This window comes from Camelus bactrianus, chromosome 18 (assembly GCF_048773025.1).
Source record: "Camelus bactrianus isolate YW-2024 breed Bactrian camel chromosome 18, ASM4877302v1, whole genome shotgun sequence".
Classification (NCBI taxonomy): domain Eukaryota; kingdom Metazoa; phylum Chordata; class Mammalia; order Artiodactyla; family Camelidae; genus Camelus; species Camelus bactrianus.
The window spans coordinates 3,767,242-3,791,118 of NC_133556.1; the positions used below are offsets into that span (position 1 = coordinate 3,767,242).

Here is a 23,877-nt window from a genome sequence, read left to right on the forward strand (position 1 = left end):
ACTACTGAAAGACAGGCGTTTTTATGAAATAAAGTACCCGACGTGGAGACCCCAGACAGGAGAGGTTCTGGACGCGGCCCACAGCTGGGCCCGCCGGGATCTCCAAGTCTGGGGCAGCCACAGCCCAACTCTCAAAATGGCGCCGGGCCGGGACCAGACCCGATCAGATTCGGCACGAAAACGCCAGCGCTACGGCCGCCTGGCAACAACGTGGAGGAGGGTGTGTTCACTGACAGCCCGCCGGCCCACCACGGCTGCCACGTGAACCACCTCCTTCCCTGTCCCCGTCGCCACGCGTGCCCGCCCACGCCAGCCACCCCGTGGCCGGAAGTCCCTAGGCGCTGACCGGAAGTGCCTTGCCGCGGAGGCTCCCGGGAGTTGTAGTTTCACCTCAGTCTAGGGGGCGCCTACGCAGTGCAGGGGTGTCCGAGTGTGATCTGCGCACTTCCGGACCCCAGGCTGGTCTCGCGGCGTCCAGCACCTTGGACCTGGTCGGTTCTGAGGTCTCCGCGGCACCTCGGACTGGTGGTTGCCTCGGCTCCCGGTTGTAGAGAGGGCACGTGTGGCGGAATCCACGGCTGCAGAGCCAGGCGGGCGCTGGGAGGGTGTACTCCGTGCGGGGGTCCGGGTGGGCGGCTCCGTCTGACGTCTTCTGCAGAGGGTCGGGGTTTCTGTCTGGGTTGGGGTGGGGGCCACAGGCAGGCTGGGTCTCACTGCTTCTCTGACCTCCCGCAGCTCAGCCACTTCAGAGCCCGCCATCCGCAGGGGGCTACCGCAGGGTACCCAGTGACATCCTTGGCCCCAGGGACCTTACATCGCCGCCAAGGGTAGGCTCTGAGCTACGAGGGCAGTTGAGGAAGGCTGTGAAATGATTATTTCAAGGATCTACAGTGTTGGTCTTCATGTAACAAGCCTTTATTGAGTGTCGGGTCAGGTCCTGGGGAAGCACCGGATCCCGTCCTTGGTTGGGGTCCTATGGAGATGTCAGTCATGTGAACAGAAAAGGGTCCTCAGTGCGTGAGTGCCCTGATAGTTACCTCTCCTCAATGAATAAATACCCAGGGAGGAGGTCAGTTGCTCCTGGGGGAGGCGGGACTAAAAATCAGATTTAAATAGGGTCTGTAGGTGGAAGGGGGCAAGAGGGTCTTCCAAGAGGAGGGGACTGCATATGCGAAGGTAAGAGACTTAAACCGAGTGGGTACTGCTAGATTCGATGCTGTGGAGAAGCCTCGGGGTGGTGAGGCTGGAGATGGTTCAGGGGGCAGACAGATCAGGCTAGGTTAGGGGGTGTGGACTGGGTCCCATTGATGCCTGAAGAGTCTTAAGTCAGTGGCGCGATTATATTTGTTTTTTCTGTCAGCCTATAGCAGCAATAATTAGAGTTGATGGAGGTTGAATAAGGTAGTGAGAAAAGTGAGTAGGGGGCTTGTATCTCGGATTTATGAAGTCAGAGCTGCGCCTGGCCTAGGGGAGTGAAGGTGGGACAGTGTGAACGCATCTGCAGACTGAGAAAGTTTAGTTGAAGACTGTTCTTTTAAGGCAGTTGGTGAAGAGAGAAGGCAAGGGAGGGTGGGATGTGATGTAGAAATGATGGGGGATTTGTCTTTCTTTGATGCTCTTTTTGTTCAAAATGGGACAGATTTGAGCTGGGGGGGGAGATAAAACTGGTATTATAATTTTAAGTCTTGATAAGGTCAAATGTATCAGGTTTTTTTTTTTTCCATTATGCCATGAACTTGGGTCTTATTGAAGGAGATTTATTTTTACTCCTGCAATCTAATTTTTTTTACTACTTCTAATTAGTAATAGAAAATATCTCAAATGCATCAAGCAAAGTAGAAAAAGAAAAAAAAAACTTTGTGCTCACCATCTAGATTGAGCAAATGTTAAAGTTCATTTGCTTCAGATTTTCTGAACAACTAAAACCTCATAAATACTTCAAACCTTTTTGCACCCTCCCTGTTGCTTTTTCCTTCCTCTCACACAGAGGTAACTTCTGAAATTGCCATGTATCCTTTCATGTTTTTATTTACTTACTAGATGTGAATGTAGCCATAAATGATACATAAGATTGTGTTGTGTGTTCATTACCTTTGCCTCTATTTCTTTTAGATTGTTTGTTTTCTTATTTATTTTTAGTATATAGTCTAGATACAAATCCATTTTGGCTTGTTCAAAAATCTTGAATCGAATTTGATTGGACCTAGTGTTTCTTTGATGGGTATATTTTTAAGTGTGGATCCAGTTCACTTAATGTTTAGTGGTTTGGTTTATTTGGTTTTCTGTTGTTTTGTTAATTTTAGTAATTTGTATTTTTCTGAAAAGTTTTCCAATTTAATTTCAACTTTATGGAATTAAATTATTTATAATAGTCTCATAATTAAGGAAAAAAACTCCAGTATATCTGTAATTGTCTCCTTTTTCATGTCCAAAAATTCGTTTTGCTTTCTCTTGTTTTCTTGATCAGTCCTGCCTGGTTAGTCTATTTTATTAGTTTAAAATACAAAACAATTATTAGTTGTAATAAATCCTTTCCAATAATTGAATTTAGTTTTTTCTTTTTCATTTTTTTATTTGGGCACATTTTCAGAATTAAAGAGAAGTCATAATAGTACAAAGAATTCCTAAATACCTTTCATCTAAATTCCCCTCGATACCACCACATTTGTATAGGGGATTCCAGGAGTTGGAGGGATTTCAGGGCGAAAAAGATGTAACCATGAGGTGGCAGGGGCACATGCAAGCATTATTTACACATGCATATGGGGGAGGGGGGCCCTTGCAGCATGAGACCACCCGGAGGCTGGGGCCAGGGGCCACTTCCTAGAAAGAAGGAGCACAAGGCAACCTGGAGGTATCTCTGGGTCAGAGCAGCTTGGGGCCTTTGTAGCCTCATGGTTTACTTTATCTATAGCTACCAGAACCTGGGTGCAGTTTCACAGGGTAGGTAAAGCAGGCAGCTTCTAAATGACTAAAGATTTGCTCTTGTTTGGACTCTGTTTAAAACATTTACATGTGTTGACATTTGAGTTTGGGGCTGCTGGTCTTTTGAGCTAGTGGTCTCAGCCGGCTGTGAAGAAATAAACAACCCAGGGGCCACTCTACAGAGGCCGTCTTTGGCTCATTTATGTAACAATTTGCTTTTATTCTGCTTTTCCTCCCTGTTCTATACATATGTGTATGTGTGTGTGTGTAAGTACTTCAGTGTGCATTTCCCAAAACCAAGGGCATTCTGTCACACAACCACAGAATAATGATCAAAATCAGGAAATTAACAGTGATGAAATAACCATTGTCTAAGCCATGGATCTTACTCAGATTTTACTAGCTGTCTCAAAAATACCTTTTCTTTCTAGCTAAAGGAATCTCAGATCACAGATTGCATCCCCCCTCCACGTCTTTTTAATCTTTCTTTACTCTGGAACAGTTTCCTAATCTTTCATTGTTTTTAATAACATTAACATTTTTGAAGAATACAAGCCAGTTATAGAATGTTCCTCAATTTAGATTTGTCTGATGTTTCATCATGATTAGATGATTAGATTCAGGTAATAATTTGTGGCAGGATTTTTTTTTTAACCTGCTCAATTACTTCATTTATTTCTTTTAAAATTTCTGCTCATATTTCTTTCTTTTACATCTTTTGAGTTTATTCTTTTTTTCTGTGCTAGACTCTTGCACTGAATGTCATTAATTTCCAGTTTTAATGTAATGCTGATGTTAGGGCTGTAAATATTCCTTTCAGTATGTGTGTGTAAATATCCACCAATTTTGATATGTTGTATTTTTGCAGCTGTTAACAAATTTTTTCATTCTTTTTATTTTCTAATTTTATTACTTTTGGGTTTAGAGAGTGGCCATCTATGTAATAGTAATTTTTAAAAGATTTGTTGAGGTTTATTTCTTAGCTTATTTGTCAATTTTTATAACTATTTCTAATACACTTAAAAATGTACATTCTTTTAACTATTGCGTTCATTCTGTGTGATCCAACAGTCAGGCTTTTAAATTGATATTCACATCATCTATTCTTACTATTTTTTGTCTCGTAGATCTTCGTTTCAAAAAATGTATACTAAAATCTCTTTACTGTGATTGAAGATTGTCAGTTTCTCCTCGTTGCGTCGCGTCAGTGTTGATGTGCATTCGAGCTGCATATGCATCATGTACATCTGCTGGAGCACAGGGACCTAAGATCCAGGAGGCTTCTGGTCGTAGCTTTGTCTCTGTCCAGCGAGTTGTTCTTTCTTGCTTTTTGTATGTCTCCTAATTTTTTAAATGAATACCGGACATCGTGTGTGGGAGACTTCGGTTGGGCTGTTACTGTGTGTGGGGCTAGGAGCGCAGGAGGCTGGTTGCCACGAGACTGGTCAGGAGGGGCGCAGGGCTGGCATTTGTTGTTGCTATGGTTACCGTGGGCCTCCGCCGGCTTCGCGTTTCCGTGGCGTTGCTCTGCGCTGAGAGCGGGCTGATTGCTGCTCCCCGCTCCGCACCCCCACCCCACGCTCTCCTCCTGCTGGGGCTCTCCTGCTGGCTCCTCGGTGCTGGCTGGCCTGGTGGAGGAGGGGCAGGGTCCTCTTTCTGTCTCAGTCTTAAGGGCGCTGGGGCCTTGTTGGGGATGCTGTCCGTCCCCCGGAGGTAGCAGGCTCTAAACGTCCGATCCCGGGAACTGTGTCTGCCCCTCTGACACGGAGAAAGGACTTTTTCGCTTTTTCCTGCCCCATGCAGTAGGTCTTAACCTGTGCTCTGGGAGCAGCAAGATTCTGCTGCCCTTCCTCCAGCAACCTAGAGCTTTGGTTGCTCAGGAGAGAAATTTCTGGAAGGACGGGGTAGCCCCTCCCCTCCTCTAGGCTTTCACTGCCCAGGGAGTGTCTTTTTGTGTGGTCTCCCCGCCCGCCCCGTCTGTGTTAGTGCTCTACATTTGTATAACAAATCACCACAAATTGGGGGATTTAAAGCAGCTCACAGTTAGGGGGCCAGACGTCCTGGTAGGCATGGCTCTCTGTTTGGGTCTCCAAGTCCAAAATCAAGGCGCTGGACAGTTGGGCCTCTTCTCCGGGGTGCTGGGGGAGAGAATGCTCCGGGCGCGGTGAGGGTCAGGGGAAGCCGGTTTCTGGCCATTTTAGGGCAGCAAATGCCCTCCCGCAGCATCTCCTCTTCCCCACGTCGGTTTCCAGAGACGCGGGCTCCTTCTCGTGTTCCTGCCCTTCCTGGCTCCCCCTCTGCCCCCAGTCGATTCCGGCTCAGAGGGAAACCGTCCTGCCAATGTTCTCATGTGAGTCTCACCATGTCGTCTATTTATTTTCAGGTTTTCTTAGTGTCTTTGCAAAGGCTTAGCATCGGACTGTCGCTCAGGCGGCTCGGTCCTGTCTGCATATTCAAGCTTGTTTCTGCCCCCAGAGAGTCTCGGAGGCCGGAGCTCAGCCTCCAGCTGACGGTAAGTTCTCAGCAGGAGAGCAGAACTTTGGCAATCGGAATTGCCCCCCACCCCCCAAATCCCAGGCAACCTAGAACAGAATAATTCTCATAAAGAAGGTGACCCGAGGACAGTAATCTCTTTGGCCAGGAGGATCCCCCAAGACCTCACCTTAGCTCAGGGCTGACGTTGGAGGCTCGCAGTGTGGGGCAGGTCCCCCGCTCCCCACAAGTGTCCCCAGGACAGCCTGGAACCTCCTTGCGGACCGAATCCGGGTGATGTCATCGCCTCAGGGGATCATCCAGGATTTGGCCTAGGGGAAGGCTAGCTAGGAGAAGAGGGGTCTCCTACTTGAGGGTGTGAAAGCATGAAGGAGGGAAGGGATCCTCACGCTCTAAGAGAGGGACCCCCCCAACCATCAGCTCCTCCCCACTCATGCGCGTTTACTCTCATTCTGCTGTGCGTCCAGCTAGGGCTGTAGCTCGTCCCATCCCACGGTCACCTCCATACCCAACTCCTCGTGACATGTAACCCCCTTTTTAGTTGAGTCAAGGCCCAGAAGTTGCTTTCTTAACCTAAGAGTATTTCGTTTTTCCTTCTCCTGTTAAAGACGAAAGAAAATGGGCGTGAGAGAGGTGTTGAGAACCACCCAGCTTACTAGAGGCCGAGCCAGCACTGGCCCCCAGGGCTCCTGTCCAGAGGAGGCCAGGCGGGGCCCTCCTCCTGTGTGTCCGCCCCTCCCCACCCTCCACCCCTTCAGACCTTCTCACGGATTTCCTCTCCTCCAGGGGCAGGACTCTGATAGGAGGTCGTGGAGAGAGAACCCAGTAAGATGATATATGTATATTTTTATAAAATATTTCATTATTAAGCAATGAGCACGTTTATTGTTTAAAAAGTTAGAAAATGTAAAAACCAACAAATCCTACCATGCAGAGGTAAACATGGTTAACATTTTGCTTGTTTCCTATAGAAGTTATTCTTTATCTGTTGATAAAAACCCATTCCATGATGATGAAACAGGAAATGGAGCAGAGGGTCCCAGACTACCATCTTTTTTTTTACCTACACTGTTGGGTCCACCTTCCTCTGTTAGCTCCCCGGGGCCACCATCAAACTGAGTGGTTTACCACAGAAGGCACCACACACTGAGTGGTTTACCCAACAGAAGTGGAATCTCACACAGCCTGGAGGCCCGAAGTCTGAGGTCAGGGTGCTGGCAAAGTTGGTTCCCTCTGAGGCTGTGAGGGAGGACCTGTTCCAGGCCCCTCCCCAAGCTTCTGGGGGTTTGCCGGCCATCCTTGGCATTCCTTGGTTTCTGCTGCATCACCCGATCTCTGCCTTCCTCTACACATGGTCTTCTGTCTGTGTGTCCCTGTGTCCAAATTTCCCCTTTTTATAAGGACACACACAGTCAGACTGGGTTAGGCCCACACCAGTGACCTTATTTGAACTTGGGCATCTGCAGAGATCCTGTTTCTGAGTAAGGTCACGTTCCAAGGTACCGGGGGCTAAAATTCCAACATATCCTTTGGGGGAACACAGTTCAACTTGGAGTGCGCCCCCTGCAGGATGCCTCAGGGAAGCCCAGAGCTGTTCAGTTGCTTCAGGTGACAGTACAGAACAGTCTCCCCTAACTTGCCGGCTGTCTGTGAACATCTCACTCTCATGTCCTGGTTCCAGCTTCTCCCTCCTCCCTGCGGAGCCCAAGGTCTGCGACCTCCCACTGGGAAGGATCTGCCACTCACTTCTTCCTTCTCATTGGTTTTCCTCCTCCAGGGTCAGGGTGTGGGGTGGGGAAAACAGGAAAAATAGCTCCGATTTCCCCCTGCTTGGTGTGGCCTGCCCAGCGCTGGCTACCCTCCACTGTGCAGGAGGCTGCAGGATGGCCCCCGTGCAGGGCCCAGCCTGTGCCACCAGCAGTGGTTCTCTAGCAGACCTCCGTGCCCACCCGCAGTTCTGGGCTCAGTGGTCCTGCCCCTCACGGCCAGCTCTCCTCACCCTGCAAGCAGCCTGCTTGGTCAGCGTCCCTGCGCTGTGGTTCAGGCCCACTCAGCAGCCCCGCCATCCACTTGGCTCCCCCGAGAACCCTTGCATCCCTGTCCCATCAAATGCAGGCAGTGCCGGCGGCTGCCACTCGTGCCCCCTCTCCTCCCCTGGCCGCCATGGGGGGCTCCTGCTTCTGGGGCCTGTACCCCCTAAACATTCAGAGGAGCTTCCCTCTGGGCACCTCTGGGAAGTTTCTGCAGCTGGATACATACCCAGCCTTGGGGTGTCCTCCCTTTTTTCAGGCTCCCTTCAGTGTCCATGAACATTCAAGCCCCCCACCTCTTGCCTTTGGAGGGGAGCAACCTTCAGCTAGGCTGGGAGACAAGCCCCACAGTACGCTCCTTCAGTAGCCAGCTCTCCTTTGATAATTTCCCTCTCGCAAAGGGAGGACTCTGTTAGGGTGTGTCTGGCAGCTCCTCCTTGGAATTTGGGGTGTTTCGGGATTCAGCAAAAAATTTAAGGCATGTGGGAAAATCCCATCCATTCTCCTGTTCTCCATCTGTGAATCATACGCCATGTCCCCTGCTATTTTTCACCTGCTGGTATTGTTGGAAGGTCATTCCATATCAAATATCTATTCTATAATATTTTAAGTTGACTCATAGCTTGGCATGCTTTAATTGTATCATAATTTATTAACCAATCTCTTATTTTTAAGCACTTAGGTAGTCTCCAATTAAAAAAAAAAACCCTCAGAATTCTTGATGGAGTTTCTGTAATTCTAGAGTTTTAGTGTCTCCGCAGAATTCTTGGATCAAACTCCAGTGTCTCTATCCTGAGTAGGAACATACCTAGGACCGACCTCATGTCTATTCAGGAGAGGATAGGTGTGGGGTCCAGTTGATGCTTCCAGCCACAGTAAATTTGCTCCTGAACCTTCGTGTTCCTGTTCCCTGGGAAAATGAGGAAAGGAGGAGGAGGGCTCAGGAGAAGTCATCAGATCTTGTCCCATATTTGGTAAGTGGCAGAGCCAGACCGGGAGCGCTTCCTGGGCAGAGATCAGCAGAGTTGAGCCAGGACAGTTCTTAATAATAAGTTATTGGTGACCAGTTGCAACGACGAGAGGAGGCGAACCAAACAAAACTCAGCAGGATCCACGCGCAGAACTGAGTGCCCAGGCTCGTAAACCTCCAGCTGCTTTAGCTCAGTGCCACTGAATGGACTCTGCCATCTAGGGCTCATTTTTATAGTTTCCTGTGAATTTCTTCAACGTCAGGGGCGGGACTGGTGATAGAAGCTTTGGGTTAGAAGATAAGTAGCCTACAGATGTTTTTTAAATAATAATTTTAAAGAAATCATATATGAAATGCCCGTTGGTCATAGAAAAGGTTAAAAAATTTAAGTACAAATTAAAAAATGTGAAAATAGGCATTATCCAACTATGCAAAGCTCACTACTACTTGCATTTTTGTCTTACATCATTTCAGAGATGATTCTGTGTGAGTGTGAGTGAGTGTGTGTGTGTGTGTGTTGAATCAAACAGTTTTCAACCACCTTTTTCAATTGCCAGTATACTATCGATAAATGGTCTTCTATGGTTTTATTTTTATTAGCTACATGATATTTCCCTTTGGTACATTCTTTTAACTAGTCGTCTATAGTTGGATAGTTATTTCTATTTTTTTCAGAGTTTTTACCAAATTGTAATAAATATTTGGGCAGCTAAATCTTTGCCCGAACTCATGACTGTTTCTTCAGAATAAATTTCTTTTAATTAAATTTCTGGGTAATGGCGGGAGAGGGTAATACATTGCACGTGGAACCCTGAGACGCAGAAATGTGTATTCATTAAGTAGAAAAATAATTCAAGGTCAAGCCTCACGGTGGGGTCCCCATCACATTCCAAGGTGAGGGCTTTGCTCTGATAAACGGGGTTCTTGGGAGGAGCCCCCCCTCCCCCCGCCCTGTGCCTGGGGTGGCAGCTGCAGCAGTTGAATCTGAGGCCGGAGGCAAGCTTGGCCTCTCACGTCCTCTCCTCCCCCACCCCAATCTCTGCCTCCACAGGTGTCTGCTTTTCCCAGAACAGCAGGGAAGGACCATGTGCCAGGTGAGTGTGGCATTTCTTTAAACTGCGCCTTTGGTCTACCATGCATTTCAGGGTGCTTGTAAGAATTCATCCAGTACAACAAAATGCAGATCGGGGCCAGGGGAAGGGCCGGGCGCAGGCCCACAGAGGCTGCTGGAGTGGTCAGCAGCCCTACACGTTTCTGTCTGACATGTCCGGCACCTTAAAAAGACAGATTCCATCCAACACAACTTGTGTTGTCTGGGACAAGCATATCACCTTCTCAGGGGGAATGAGGCTTTTTTGGGTATTTAGACATTTATGTGATGGGTCCTCATGTGAGATGTAGCAGGCAGTTTCCTCAGTTAAAACAACGTTCAAGTAAATGCAACAGCAAATCTCCTGGGTTGTTGGGGTTTTTTTCCCCCAACATGAACAGTGGATATTATGCCATTGCAGAAATCTGTGGTTACAGTTGTTTGGGGAATGAAAATACTCAGATCTACAGAAACAGCCTTGTTACGGTTCACACTGACCTAGACAAAACACTGCAGTACCTAGGGGAACAAATGAGTGGCATGTTCTTCAAACTGTTGTTCGTAAGTTTTGACACAGACGGAGCCTGGACAGCTCAAAGCTTCGATTCTGGGCAGGGGTGGGAGGGCAGATGGTCCGAGCTCTCCTCCGTCCTCTCTCCACGACTTAGACCTCACCCATTTGCCCTCGACCTCCCTTGCATCCTTTCTCACTGGTCATCTTACCTTTCTTCAGACATCATGGCATTGTTGTTTTCTGTCATTCTCAAATGCATCTATTGCTAAAGGGCCTCCCTCCCCAGGGCTTCAGGGATGCATGAACATGAATTGCACTGGTCAGAATCCTGGAAGCTATAGGAGCCTGAAAACCAGCTAGGGATAGTTTAGGACAGAGACAGAATCTAGGCAGTGCCCCACACTCCGGGAAGAGCAGGCGTGCCGCTGGGGCTGGGGGAGTCACGTCCAGGAGCTCAGTTACTGACAGGAATCTCTTGTTCCCTTGTCCCTGTTTCTGTGACTCCTTTTCTCATACCGACTTCATCCTTGTGGCCGGGAATCTCACATTTATGAATTTTGCCGTAGAGTGGGATCAAGTCTCCTCCTGTAGGGCCAGTTCAAAAGATCTCTGGGAAAGATCGGGATTGGCCCAGCTTAGTTCAAGGGCTGAGAGGCTGTGTCTGCATGGGGAGCTCTCAGCCACGTGCTTCGGTTGGTGGGGAGGGAGGATGTTAGTCCCAGAGGAAGATGAAACCTGGCAGATAAACATGTCAGCTGCCCCCCCTCCCCAGGAAGATGAGCATTCACAGGGTCTTGGATGTCTAGTTCAGGGATCTGTCTTGATGGGAGTGTCTGCGCTTAATAAAGCTAGGACTATCTGGATATTGGATAGCAGTAACATCTGGGGACAGGACCAACGTGAGAGTTTGAAATAAGGTGCTGACTCCACAGCCTACTCAGCGGAGAGGAGCTGACTGCGACTTGGGGCTGTCAGACGTATATATGACGTTGGGGGTTTCACTGGTGTCTTTTGGGGAAGCTGTTGTTTTGTAGGAAACCAAGTCTCACTGAGGACAACTCCCTGTTAGGGCTGTGTGCAATAAAGAGAACGCAATAAAATTTATAAAACTATCTGCTGAGCACTTACGTGCTGGTCTCTGTGTTTTTCATATATTCTTTCACGAACAAACGTGTGAGATAGATATTATCATTAATCCCTTCCCCCGTTCTACAGATGAACAAACTGAGGCTTAGACATATTAACATCCATTAGGTGTGGAGTTGGGATCTGAATGCAGAGAGACAGATAGAACTGGGCCTTTAATGACTGAACTGTAGTTTTATCTGCAAATAGGATATCCCCAGCAAAGGAATCCAGCCGTGGTTACGCAGTTTAGACCTGCATTGTCCATTATGGTGGCCATCAACCACAGGTAGATACGGAGCACCCGAAGTGTGGTTAGTGTGACTGTGGATCTGAGTTTTTAATTTACATTTACATTTTAAAACTGAATCAGAGTAAAAAATTTTTTCAGGAAACACAATTTTGTTTTGGTAGGACTACCTTTCACCCAAGTGGAACTGAAAACACTGTCTGAATGGAGATGTGCTTTAAATGAAAATACACACCATGTTTTGAAGATGTGGTATGATAAAACGAGGGAAAACAGATCAGGGATTTTAAATTATATGCTGAAATGGTATTTTGGATATATTAGGTTAAAGAAGAGATACTAAAATTTATGTACTGTTTAAAGTGACTACTAGAAATTATTTTTTAAACCATTTTGAGGTGCGACTGACATACAAATCTACATATTTAATATACACAACTTGAGTATAATATACACAACACAGATAAGTGTACACGCGTGAAACCATCACCACAGTCAAGGCCACAAATGTATCCATTGCTTCCAAAAATTAACAGAAATTACAATGTTTTTCTTTTGTGGTAGGAGCGTTTAACACAAGATCTGTATTCTCTGCAAGTTTTGATGGGAGTGTCTGTACTTAATAAAGTTAGGACTACCTGTGCAGTTTTAAGTACAATGCATTGTGCTGCACAGATCTCCAGGATTTATTCATCTTCCATAACAAACTTTCAATCCTTTGGCCAATACCTCCTCATTTCCTCCCCCTCCCAGCCCCTGGTGACCACCATGCTACTCTTCCGTTCTGTGAATTTGACTGTTTTAGATTCCTCATAAAAGTGAGGCCATGCAGTAGTTGTCCTATTTCTGGCTTATTTCATTTAGCATAATGTCCTCCAGGTCCATTTATGGTGTCACAAATGGTGGGGATTCCTTTCTCATGGCTGGATAACGTTCCATTGTATGCACATACTGCATTTTCTTTATCCATTCACCCACTGATGGACACTTAGGTTGTTTCCATCACATGACTATTGTGAATAATGCTGCGATGAAGTGGGAATGCAGATATCTCTGAGATCCTGCACTCAATAAAGTAACATCACCTGCAAAAAGAGATACATTACTTCCTCCTTTCTGATGTGGATGCCTTTTATTTCTTTTTCTTGCCTAATTGCACTGGCTGGACTCTTTATGTTGAATAGGAGAGGCAAGAATGGGCATCCTTGCCCTGTTCCAGAACTTAGAGGGAAAGCTTTCAGCTTTTCACCATTGAGTATGATGTTAGCTGTGGGCTTTTCATAAATGGCCTTTATTGTGTTGAGGTAAGTTCCTTCTATACCTAATTTTTTGAGAGTTTTTATCATAAAAGGCTGTTGAATTTTGTCAAATGCTTTTTATGCATCTGTTGAGATGATTGTGATTTTTATCCTTCATTCTGTTAATGTGGTGAATCACACTGATTGATTTTCATATGTTGAACCATCTTTGCATCCCAGGGATAAATCCTACTTGGTTGTGGTGTATGGTTCTTTTAATGTGCTGTTGAATTTGATGTATTAGTATTGAGGATTTCTGCATCTATGTTTATTAAGGATATTGGCCGTAGTTTTCTTGTGGTGTCTTTCTCTGGTTATGGTATCAGGGTGATGTTGGCCTCATAAGATGAGTTTGCAAGTGTTCCCTCTTCTGTTTTTTTTGGAAAAGTTTAAGAAGGATTGGTATTAATTCCTCTTTCAACTTTTGGAGAATTCAGTCATTTTCTTTGTTGACAGTTTTTTGGTTACTTCTTCATTCTCTTTATTTGTTACACTGATCTGTTAAGGCTTTCTATTTCTTCTTGATTCATACTGGTAAGTTGGTATTTTTAAATGTATCCATTTATTCTAAATTGTCCAATTTGTTGGTGTATATAATAGTCTTTATGATCCTTTTTATTTCTGTGGCGTGAGTTGTAATATCTGTTCTTTCATTTCTGATTTTATATATTCCAGTCTTCTTTTTTCCCCCTTAGTCTAGCTAAGGGTTTATCAATTTTATCTTTTCCAAAAAACTTCCTAATTTAGGCTTAGTTTCTTCTTTTTCTAAAGGTGCACATTTAGGTTGTTTATTTACTATCTTATTTTTTTTTAATGTAGGTGTTTATTGCTCTAACCTTGCTTCTTAGTACCACTTTTACTGCATCTTGTAAGTTTTGGTTTGGTGTGTTTTCATTTTCATTTGTCTTGAGATATTTTCTAATCTGCTTTTTGATTTCTTTTTTGACCCAGTGGTATTTAAATGTGTGGTTGTTTAATTTCTATGTATTTAAATTTTTTCCCATTTTTATTACTGATTTCTAGCTTTGTGAATAATTTCAGTCTTCTTAAATTTGTTAAGATGTTTGTGACCTAACACGTGATCCATCCTGGAGAATGTTCTGTGTGCTCTTGAGAAGAATCAATATTATGTTGCTGTTGGGTGGAATGTTCTATATATATCTTTTAGGGCTATTTGGTCTGTAGTGTTGTTCAGTTTTGCTCTTTCCTTATTGGTTTTCTGTGTGGATGAGCTATCCATTATTGAGAATGGAGTATTTACGTCTGCTACTATTATTGTATTGCTGTCTACTTCACTATTCTGATTTGTCAATGTTTGCTTTATATATTTAGGTGCTTTGAATGGTGGCTGCATATATAATTGTTATATCTTCCTGTTGAATGGAACCTTTTGGAATTATTTAATGACTTTCTTTGTCTCTTGTGACAGTTTTTACTTAGTCTATTTTGTCTGATATAAGTAGAGCCAGACCAGTTCTCTTTTGATTCCCTTTGCATGGACTATCTTTCTCCATCCCTTCACTTTCACCCAATGTGTGTTCTTAAATCTAAAGTGAGTCTCCTGTGGACAGCAAATAGGTGAGTCCTTTTTTTTTTTTTTAACTCCATTTGGCTATAGTATGTGTTTTAATTTGGGGAGTTTAGTTTATTTATATTTAAAGCAATTATTGATAGGTAAGGACTTAGTATTGCCATTTTGTTAATTGCTTCCTGTTTTATCGTTCTCTTGTTCTTCTCTTCCTCTCTTGTTGCCTTTGTTGTGGTTTGAGGATTTTTTTGGTAGTGATATACTTTGATTCTTTTCTCTTTATTTTTGTGTATCTATTACAGATTTTTGTGGTTACTATGAGGCTTGCATTGAATATTTAATAGGTGTAAGAGTCTATTTTTAACTTGATAACAACTTCAATCACATACAGAAACTCCACAGTTTACTCCCACCCACTTTGTTATTTATGACAGATTTTACTTCGTTTTATATTGTTTCCATGAACACATCTGTGATTACAATTATTCTTAAACTTTTGCCTTTTAACTTCTAAACCAGTGTTTGAAATGATTTACACACTAACATTATATACATAATACAGTACTCTATACAAATTAAAATTGTAATTTTGTTCCTTAATTCATTCATAGAGAAGGAGGGGGAAGGGGAGCCAAGCCCTGTTCTACATACGTGGAATCCTTTCTCTGCTTTCCTCTTGTTACCACATTAATTTTGACCATATCTCATATCAATGACTATAATTGTACCCAAATTTTATTTATTCTCTCCCTCCCAGTGATTTCCACCTCAGTCATTCAGTGATCTACATCAGATTGTCTTGTAATTCCCTTCCTTAAATACTGTGATGGAGTCCATGTTGCCTGTAGGGAAGAAACCCTTCATTTGTCCTGTGATCTGACTTCTCTCTCCCCCTCCCTCTCCGTCTCTCTCTATCTCTCATACTCTATACCGCCATTCCCAACCATTTGCAATTCCTTGCCTTTACTCATGCCGTGCCTCTTGATAGGAATATCCTTCCAACATCAGAACACACTTTATTTTTCATGATTCTGCTCACATGCAACCTCCAGTGAAGCTTACCTTGACAACGGGACAGTGAATTTGACTGCTGTTTTCTTCTGTGTCTGCACTGTACTTAAATGTACTTCCATCATAACCTTGAGTGTCATGTTACCATACAGCAGCCTTTGATGTCCATCTCACTCCACCAGACTACAAATGCCTTCGAATAGGAGCAGTGGTGGCACTCAGCTTTCAACCCCAAGCACCACACAGAACGCCAGTAACACACCTGGTCGTCCATAGTTGCTTGCTTACTCAATGAGTGGATGGATGGGTGGATGACTAGAGATCCAGAAGTGAGATATTTTCTAATGATCTTTTTTTTTTTCTCTCCCACAAAATGTAGTACAGAGTTAGGGGCATGCTAGGTTTCCTATATAATTTAACGTGGGGAAACCTGACCTCCAGAGGTGGTAAGATCCATCTCCTCTATACCTTTGCCATCACACTCTGTGCTGAGCATTCCAGATTAATCAGGAATGTGCCATTCCAGGGGTCATTTTCATTCAAAGACGTGGCTGTGGGCTTCACCCGTAAGGAATGGCAGCAGCTGAATGCCTCACAGAAGACCCTGTACCGGGAAGTGATGCTGGAGAACTACAGCCACCTGGTGTCTGTGGGTGAGGAAGACTTGTCATGTCCCCTGGTTGTGTCCAAGGGCCTTTCTGTCCTCAGTTACGTAAAACCCCTCAAGTCATGAAAGTGTGTGGCCTTGGGCTTCAGTCATCGACAGGCCCTGTTCTCATCTCACCTGGATTATTTGTTTGTGAAGCTTCCTCCCAAGTGAGACAGCTACTTTTTGGCTGAGATGTAACTGTTCGCTGTGTGGCCTGAGCCTTCTGCCTCCATGGACGGCCAAGGTGGCCCATCGTAAATCCTGTAACTATTTCTCATAAACAGGGTGTCAAGTCACCAAACCAGCTGTGATCTCCAGGCTGGAGCGGGGGCAGGAACCATGGATGAAGGAGGAAGAGATGCTCCGATGGAGCTCTCCAGGTGAGACAGGACCAGCCCCGGGGGGGCAGGGGACAGGAGGTTCTAAGAGACAGAACCTTTGATGTTTTGTTTTGTTTGGGGCAACTGTTCTTAAAAACCTTGAATCTTTGCAAGCAGCTGTAGGCATTTGGTTCAAGACCTTGAGATGCCCAAGTGATTCCTGCTACCTGCACACATCACCACTACATGATTTCTCACCTTTCCTTAGATTTTAGAGAAACACATACTCTTTTAAATTTTATCCTTTCATTCTACTCTGCCAGCCCCTTCTAAGACCTTGCTTTCTCAGTCTTTCTCTGGAATCTTTAGGCTCACGCTTGCCCCCATGGTTATGAAACAGGATTGCTCATGCGTTCAGGGATTGGTAAATTTGCCCTCTTTTAAAACACCTGTTATTTTGTGCCACTCATTTTAATTTTAGTTGTCCTTTGTCCTTTCTCTTCTTTCACTGTGAAATGCATCAAAAACTTATTTGTTACTTTTTATATGACTTTAAGTTCTTCTTCTTGCAACAAAACTATGTCATATATCCCCCTTTTGTCTGATAGGTTATACCTGAAGCTTTTCTCCATCTCAGTGTAGTCCCATTGGGGAGCAGAGCCTTTGTTTTATTCAGCCTTATTTCTGTGGGACACACATGGTGGACACTGATTAACTCCCTCCACCTTCTAGGACAAGGTTCCTTTACCAAGCATTTGTTTGGGGCAGTTGTTATTAATCAGGGGTGTACAAGAGAATCACTGGAGGAACTTGAAAAATGCTCCCTGGCTGGGTCCCAACCCAGAAAATCCTGCTTAGGAAGATCAGTAGGCATTGATTTTGTCTCTTAGGAATTCAGCCGTTGAGCTCTGGGAACATAAACATTTCTTGACAAAGGAGTTCCATGAGTGCACTGGGTATGGGGGCCAGAGGTGAAAAGGTGGGACATTTGTGGTTTAAAATGTAAATGAAGATAAAAGCAAATACAGATCTAAGCATAGGATGAAGAATCGGACATTTGAGTTTCTGCAAGTAGATTCCACAGTGATGCGGAAACCCACCTGCCCAGGGAGTGTTAGGATGCATTCAGTGCCAGCTGTGCAGCCAAGTCTGTGGGGCGTGTGTGAAGGGGACATGTGGGATTTGGCCATCTGAGCAATCAGAACACAAGGGGAAATCTTCCCAGGGCAAGGCAGGCTTGCATTCTGGTCTGGACCGTAGGGTCCTTCTCTTTGTGTCTGTATCCTAGACATCATGAAGATGGTGTAGGTCCATGTGAGAATGAATCCCTGCAGAATGGACCACTGGCTCTAGGAGAATTCCTTTAACAGTAAAAGACTTAATGCTTTGAGAACATTAACTTGGTCAACAGGATGGAGGGGACGTCAAGGTGGGAGGGACACAGGAGTGAAGAGCCTGTTTGCAACCTAGGAGTCAAGTGAGGGGAGCTCACACTTCCTTCCACCTGAGTCCTTTGCTTGTATTTCCTAAACACCCTTCTTCCTAGATTCCCCCAGAAATTCTAGTCTTTTTGTTTGTTTTTATTTTTTGTTTTTTTCTTTGTTGTTTTTGGTTTTTTTGGGGGGAGGGTTAGGTTTGTTTGTTCAGTTTTTATATAGTTGGAGGTACCTGGGATCAAACCCAGGACCTCGTGCGTGCCAGGCACGCGTTCTGTTACTGAGCTATACCCTCCCCGCCTAGTTGTTCCTTAGGCTTTGTTCATAGTTCCTAAAACTCCTTATCTCCTGATGGGACCTCCTTATTGTGTCTCCCCCTTACCCAGGGATGCTAGAGCCGGCCCATGACAGCAACTGTAGCAGAACCCCCAGCTCTGCACTCAGTGCCGTCATCTTGGTAGCTTGAAATTGGCCGCGGGGTTTGGGAGGGGATGCTTTCAGCATGGAAATCGGTAAATGCCATAGACGAAGGTTTCGTTTCCTCTTGGCACACCGGTCGTCGGCACAGCAATGCCCTGAGTCCACGCTCCCTTCCGTTCTCCTCTTACTCACTTTTCTTTGCGTGCGTTTTCACTTTCTTCCCAATTTACGGTGCCAGACGTGCCAACAGCAGAGCTTCCTGTATTCACTGCCAGTGTCTTGGGGTTTTTTTCCATTTCTAGTATCTCATTTTTTTTTCTTTTCCGAAGCCAAACAAGTGTGTGTAGTAGGATTAGGGTTAGGATTATTAAACTAGGCAATCAGGTTTGAGACCACAAAGTTAATACTCTTTCCAGACATTTCTGAAATAGTTTAGTTCTGTGATGTGATCCTAGAAAGATTCACCAGTTGCTGTCATTATTTATTGTTTTCCTCCTAGAAGTTCTGCAAGTTGATACCCAACGTGACAGACAGCAGGAACACCAAGGCAAACTCTTGAAGCAAGCTGCACTCCCAGACAAGAAAAAACTGACCCCCAGAGAGCACAGTGAAGGCAATACAGTTGAGAAAAACACCTGTCCAGACACAAATGTCGTTCCTTCAAATCAGCAGGTCCCTAAGTGTGAGTCGTGTGGCTCGACCTTACCGCGAAACGTGGACATTACTCCTAATGCGTACCTTGCAAGAAGGAGATTTGAGTATGATGGCCAGGGGAACTTATTTCTCTATTCTAAGCTGGAAACCCCACATTCTGAAGGGCAGCCCCGTGAATGTAACCAGTGCAGAAAAGCTTTAAGCAGTGACAAAGCCCTTGATGCTAATCAGGGAACCAACAGCAAACCCCACAAATGTACCAAATGTGGGAGAGGCTTTTCCCACAAATCAGAACTCATCGCCCATCAGAGAGTCCACAGAGATGAGAAACCCGATGGATGCGACGAACAAGGGAACAGCCTCAGGGAGGGGAGGGTTTCCCTCAACAGAGGGCGGGGAGGCCACACAGAAGAGAAACCCGGTGGCACCAGCAAAGGCGGTAAGAAGCTCCCCCAGAAGACAAGCCTCTCCCTACCCGAGGCAGTTCTGGCTGGAGAGAAGCCCTACAAGTGTTCAGAATGTGAGAAAATCTTCTCCCACAAGTCACGGCTCATCGAACATCACCGATCTCACACGGGAGAGAAGCCTTATGGCTGCAAGGAGTGCGGGAAATCCTTCTCGCGGAAGTCCTGCCTCATCATCCACCACAGGATCCACACGGGAGAGAAGCCCTACGGCTGCAGCGAATGCGGGAAGGCCTTCTTCCAGAAGTCCCACCTCATCCTGCATCGGAGGACGCACACCGGAGAGAAGCCCTACGCGTGCAGCGAGTGCGGGAAGGCCTTCTCCCAGAACTCCTGCCTCATCATCCACCGGCGGACCCACCTGGGCAAGAAGCCCTACGAGTGCTCCGACTGCGGCAAAACCTTCTCGCAGAAGGCCAACCTCATCCGACACCACAGGATCCATACCAGGGAGAAACTGTACGGATAAAGTGCGGGAGGGAGGAGGTTTTCATCGGCAAGTCCCAGCACCTCTCGGGATGAAAACCTGTGGATTCTGTGGACATGGAAAAATCCTTCGGCAAGAAGTCCAACGCCCCTGCCATACCAAGGCGAAATCCGACCAATCTGGGGAATTAGGAAAAGCCTGTTCTCTTAAAACTAAGGACAGAAGGGTACTGATGCCCCGGGGTGATCTATTTTTATAGGAGAGACTTATTTATGAAGAGTATCTGTGTCTATATTACCTGTGGATTTGGAACGTGGAAGTAAGTGAATAATTTAAACCATTAAGACAACAGATCTAATAAGCAACAGAACAATCCCAGGGGCCTGTAGGGGTTACGTTCCTAAGGATGCTACAGAAGAAGAATTTTATCTTGCTTATTTTTGAGCTGCATTTGCAGTTGAACATAATTGTGACCTTGTAGACACAGACACCCAAATATACAGAGTGAACACTATCAAGAGTTTCCACACTAAATGACACCCTTTTGTCTTTGTAAGACACATTATAACTGGAACAATATGAGTCTACTGCCCAGCCAGAGGTCCATACCCCAAACCACAGACCTTTTGGTTTTTTGTTTGCTAGCAAGTATTACAGAGCCGCCCTTCCCCCCCACCCCCGATCTGGAAACCAGCAGTTTCATGACATAATTCTGATATCTCTCAATCAACTAGTTTATAAGTTATATTTTATGTTAAATGCGTAAGGTTGGGACTCCTTTCCCTGGCAATAGGGTGGACCATCTAAAGTGAAAAATGAGAGGAGGGTATAGCTCAGTGGTAGAGCGTGTGCTTAGCATGCCTGAGGTCCTGGGTTCAATCCCCAGTACCTTCATTTAAAAATAATAATGAAGTTCAAAATGTTCCACTGTAAACAACAAGTAATGATGGACAGTAACAGATCACATTCTTTTACATGCATAATTCAGCCTGCAAGAACGTAAGTGAGGTTTCCAGGTACCAGCTGGAGAGAGAGGACTGAGAAATTTGTGAGCTGATGCTGGACTGCCCTGTGGGTTTAATTTTGTTTACCCAGAAGCTTGGGTGTTAAAGACCACAGGCAGAAGGCTGGCACTGAAATAACACGCTTTCAGAAGTTTCAAAAGCCCGTACCTATAGGGAAAGGGTAGACCAGAGAACACTCTGCTCATTTGCACAGGAAGCTTGTCTGTCTCTCCCGGGCTCTGGTAGGGAGTGAGTTTACCCTCATGATTCATAAGCCGTGATCTGCACCTCGTATGAGTTAGAATTTTGAATTTGCCCTATTCATGTCCTGGTGGAAAAACTGCACAATTAACATAGAAATTTATCCTGGTCTTTGAAACAACTTCCAGAACTAAACAAAATATTCTTGAAGTAAGATACCCTCAACCCATGTTTCTCAAGATTCTGATGTGCACAAACCCAAGATGAGCTCATAATTCAGAGTTACAAACTGCAAGGGAAGTCGACAGACATTTCCACAACATAAGAATCTCAAGTCTTTTAGGTAAGAGAAAAATCTGAAATTCTATATAAATGACTGTCTTTAAAAAATGATTAAAAGCAAAAACTTAAAACCACATGAAAGCAAAGACACCAAGAAGGAGAACTGAACTGGTTTATCTGGAAAAAGAACTACATAGGGTGCCTGGGGGTGAAAAGTACAGTCACCGAAACTGCAAACTCAACGTTATTCAACATGTCAAACAGCAGGTCCTACTCAGCTGAAGAAAATGTGAACAGGAAGGCAGAGCTCAGCAAATTCACAGAATTCGGTGTATAGAGAGATGGAAAATGTGAAAGAACCTGTGAGAGACGTGAAAAAGGGGGGAGCAAAACAGGAGCTCCTGAAAGACAAGAGGGAAAAACGTGGAAGAAAAGTAAACGCTCGGAGACGTCCTGGCCCAGACGCGGCAAAGCCGTGCGTTAACAGACGGAGGCAGCGCGACAGCATCTGCCTGAAGAACCAGACACCAGCCCACCTCCAGGCGGGCCGGACGTCTCTCTGTCGAGAGTTCAGCTAAGCCGTTAGTGGTATTACTGCCTTGTCATCAGTCGTGTTTGGTCAGGCGGCTGCAGGGGCCTTAACTGACATGAGCCCCGCAGCCGCTCAGCCACCAGCAGATGTAAGTCCCCAGTGTGACTTCCCCGTAGCCCTTGTGGCCAGCAGCCTCCTGCCTCCCAGTGCCTGCAATGCCTTATGTGCCCCTTAGCCAGGACCCCCGTGAGCTTACCCAAACCCCGCTCTTTGGGTCTGAATCGACCGATCTGGTCCTAACCTAGGAACCCCAAAGCACCCCCAACGTGGACTCTAGTAAAAGCACGTGTGCCAAGCCCAGTCTCTGTCTGCGCTCTGCCTCGACCTCCCCTGTGGCCCCCCCAGGGTGCTGTGTACTTAGTCCAGGCCCTGTGAGTCAGAAACTCATCTATTTCTCTGTGGTCTCTCGTGGAGCCCACTCACCGTTCTGCACCCTGTGTTCCATTTAACAAGTGTTCATTTAATAAAGTCATGGCAGTTGGGAACAAGATGGTAGAGTCTTGCAATTGGCTGGTGGAGGTACACCTTTTAGCTGTGGAGTGGCTGGCTAACTGCCTCCCCCAGACCCACTTCCCAAGTGGGAGTTCCATCCGGGCGGCCCCACGCTCGCTGGCGTTGGTGGGTGCTGCTTTGCACAGGGGCTACTGGCCATGCAGAGCCCTTTCCACCCCTCAGTGTAGGCTCCCAGAGGAGCACCCAGAGCCCTCCCTGGAGCAACACTCTTGGGAGCTGGCTTGAGGCACTGCAGGTGTCTCCCACCTGTCAATGCCCCATGGAGGGTGAGCACCCCCAGCAGGTGTTAAGACTTGGGGGTATTTCCCCAGTCCAAGCGCAGACCCAGCTGTTGACTGTTAAGAGAATTGGCCACGGTTTTCAAAATGTCCTGCTGGGGCAGTTGAGGGCTGGGACGCGTGAGCATCCCGCAGCCACCAGCTCACCAAAGCGCTGGTTCTAGGCCCCGGGGTCCCAGCTCCAGTGATCCTGCCGTATCTGCGCTGGTGGGGGCCCCTCATCCAAGTGATGCTTATTAGGACACCCTGAGGGGAGGCAGCCTCCTAGGAGTCCGGCTGCCTGCGAGTCCTCCTCAGGGATGTTTGGTAACATCCTGAAGGCCAAATCAGTGAGGGGTCATAGAGAATTAGAAGCTGAAACTCGAAGCTCTATCGCAGCTTTGAAAGTGGCCAAGAGAGTAAGTTCTCAACACAAGAAAAAAAAATTCACCAGCTACACGAAGTGATGGATGTTAACTAGATTTGTTGTGGTGATCATTTCGTGATGTATACAAGTATCGAATCATTACATTGTACACCTGAGACCAATATGATGTTACGTATCAATTATCTCTCAATAAATAAACTGCAACTTGAAACTTAATGCATCTCAAGATTCAGAATCTTTTCAGACTTTGTACAGCGGGAGAAAGAGAAGAGGGACCAGCAAGCTGTCGAAGGTGTCCAAGTCTGGGCTTGGAACTGCCACTCACCATCACGGGCCACTAGCCGTATTGCCAAAGACCCAAAATGCATAACCTTGTAAAAGAACCCAGGGATCAAGGGCCCCTGCCCCATCTTACCTTTACTCTCATCATGGACAGCGTGGGTACTCGTACTGCTGGTGGAACTCTTGGGCCTAATCTGGCCTCAGGAGATGCGCTGGAACAAATAGGGCAGGCCTGTTAGAACAGCTGGCAGCCTTTTTTTTTAACAGAGGTACTGGGGACTGAACCCAGGGCCTCGCTAAGCACGCGCTCCACCACTGAGCTATGCTTGCCCCTCCCAAGTGTTTCTTAAGCAAGGACTTCCTCATACCCGTAGGACTTGGGGATGAATTGGGTGGGGGTGGGGGGACTTCCTGTGTGCCTCAGTTCCCAAGTGCCAGCCCCAAGGAGAAGCAGAAGGTAAGAATGCAGACAGCAGGGACAGAGACCCCCTTTCACAAGATTTCTCAGGAGCTGATAGATCATTCTAGTGTCCCACGTGACCTGCACACGTATAATTCGTCCCAGGTTCCAAATCAGGTTTCATAGATGCACAATTTCTCTGGACGGGAGGTTAGGTAGGCAGGATTTACCCACGCTGATCCTGGCTCTGAGACTTCCAGTTCCTGATGGACCCTTCAGGAGGCATTTTTAGGAAAAGTTCCCACTCATGGATTCTGGAACTCAGGCCCCAGGGGTAACAGTCAGGGATATCAA

At 46.0% G+C, this 23,877-nt stretch overlaps 1 protein-coding gene across 5 annotated transcripts; it reads left to right on the top strand.

Moving 5' to 3' along the window:
* Positions 1 to 389: 389 nt before the first annotated feature.
* LOC105077728 (zinc finger protein 567-like) lies at positions 390 to 22,173 on the top strand. Of its 5 annotated transcripts, XM_074345657.1 has the most exons (8): positions 396 to 544; positions 736 to 827; positions 5,309 to 5,437; positions 6,027 to 8,422; positions 9,470 to 9,512; positions 15,761 to 15,887; positions 16,168 to 16,263; positions 18,559 to 22,173. In XM_074345657.1, exons 4-8 carry the CDS (start codon positions 8,367 to 8,369, stop codon positions 19,644 to 19,646), a joined length of 1,410 nt encoding a protein of 469 aa, XP_074201758.1. In that variant the 5' UTR covers positions 396 to 544; positions 736 to 827; positions 5,309 to 5,437; positions 6,027 to 8,366; the 3' UTR covers positions 19,647 to 22,173. The 5 variants fall into 5 exon arrangements, with proteins under 5 accessions (XP_074201760.1, XP_074201758.1, XP_074201757.1 ...); XM_074345659.1 differs by lacking the exon at positions 736 to 827 and having other exon boundaries at positions 390 to 491; XM_074345656.1 differs by having other exon boundaries at positions 396 to 827.
* Positions 22,174 to 23,877: the final 1,704 nt, after the last annotated feature.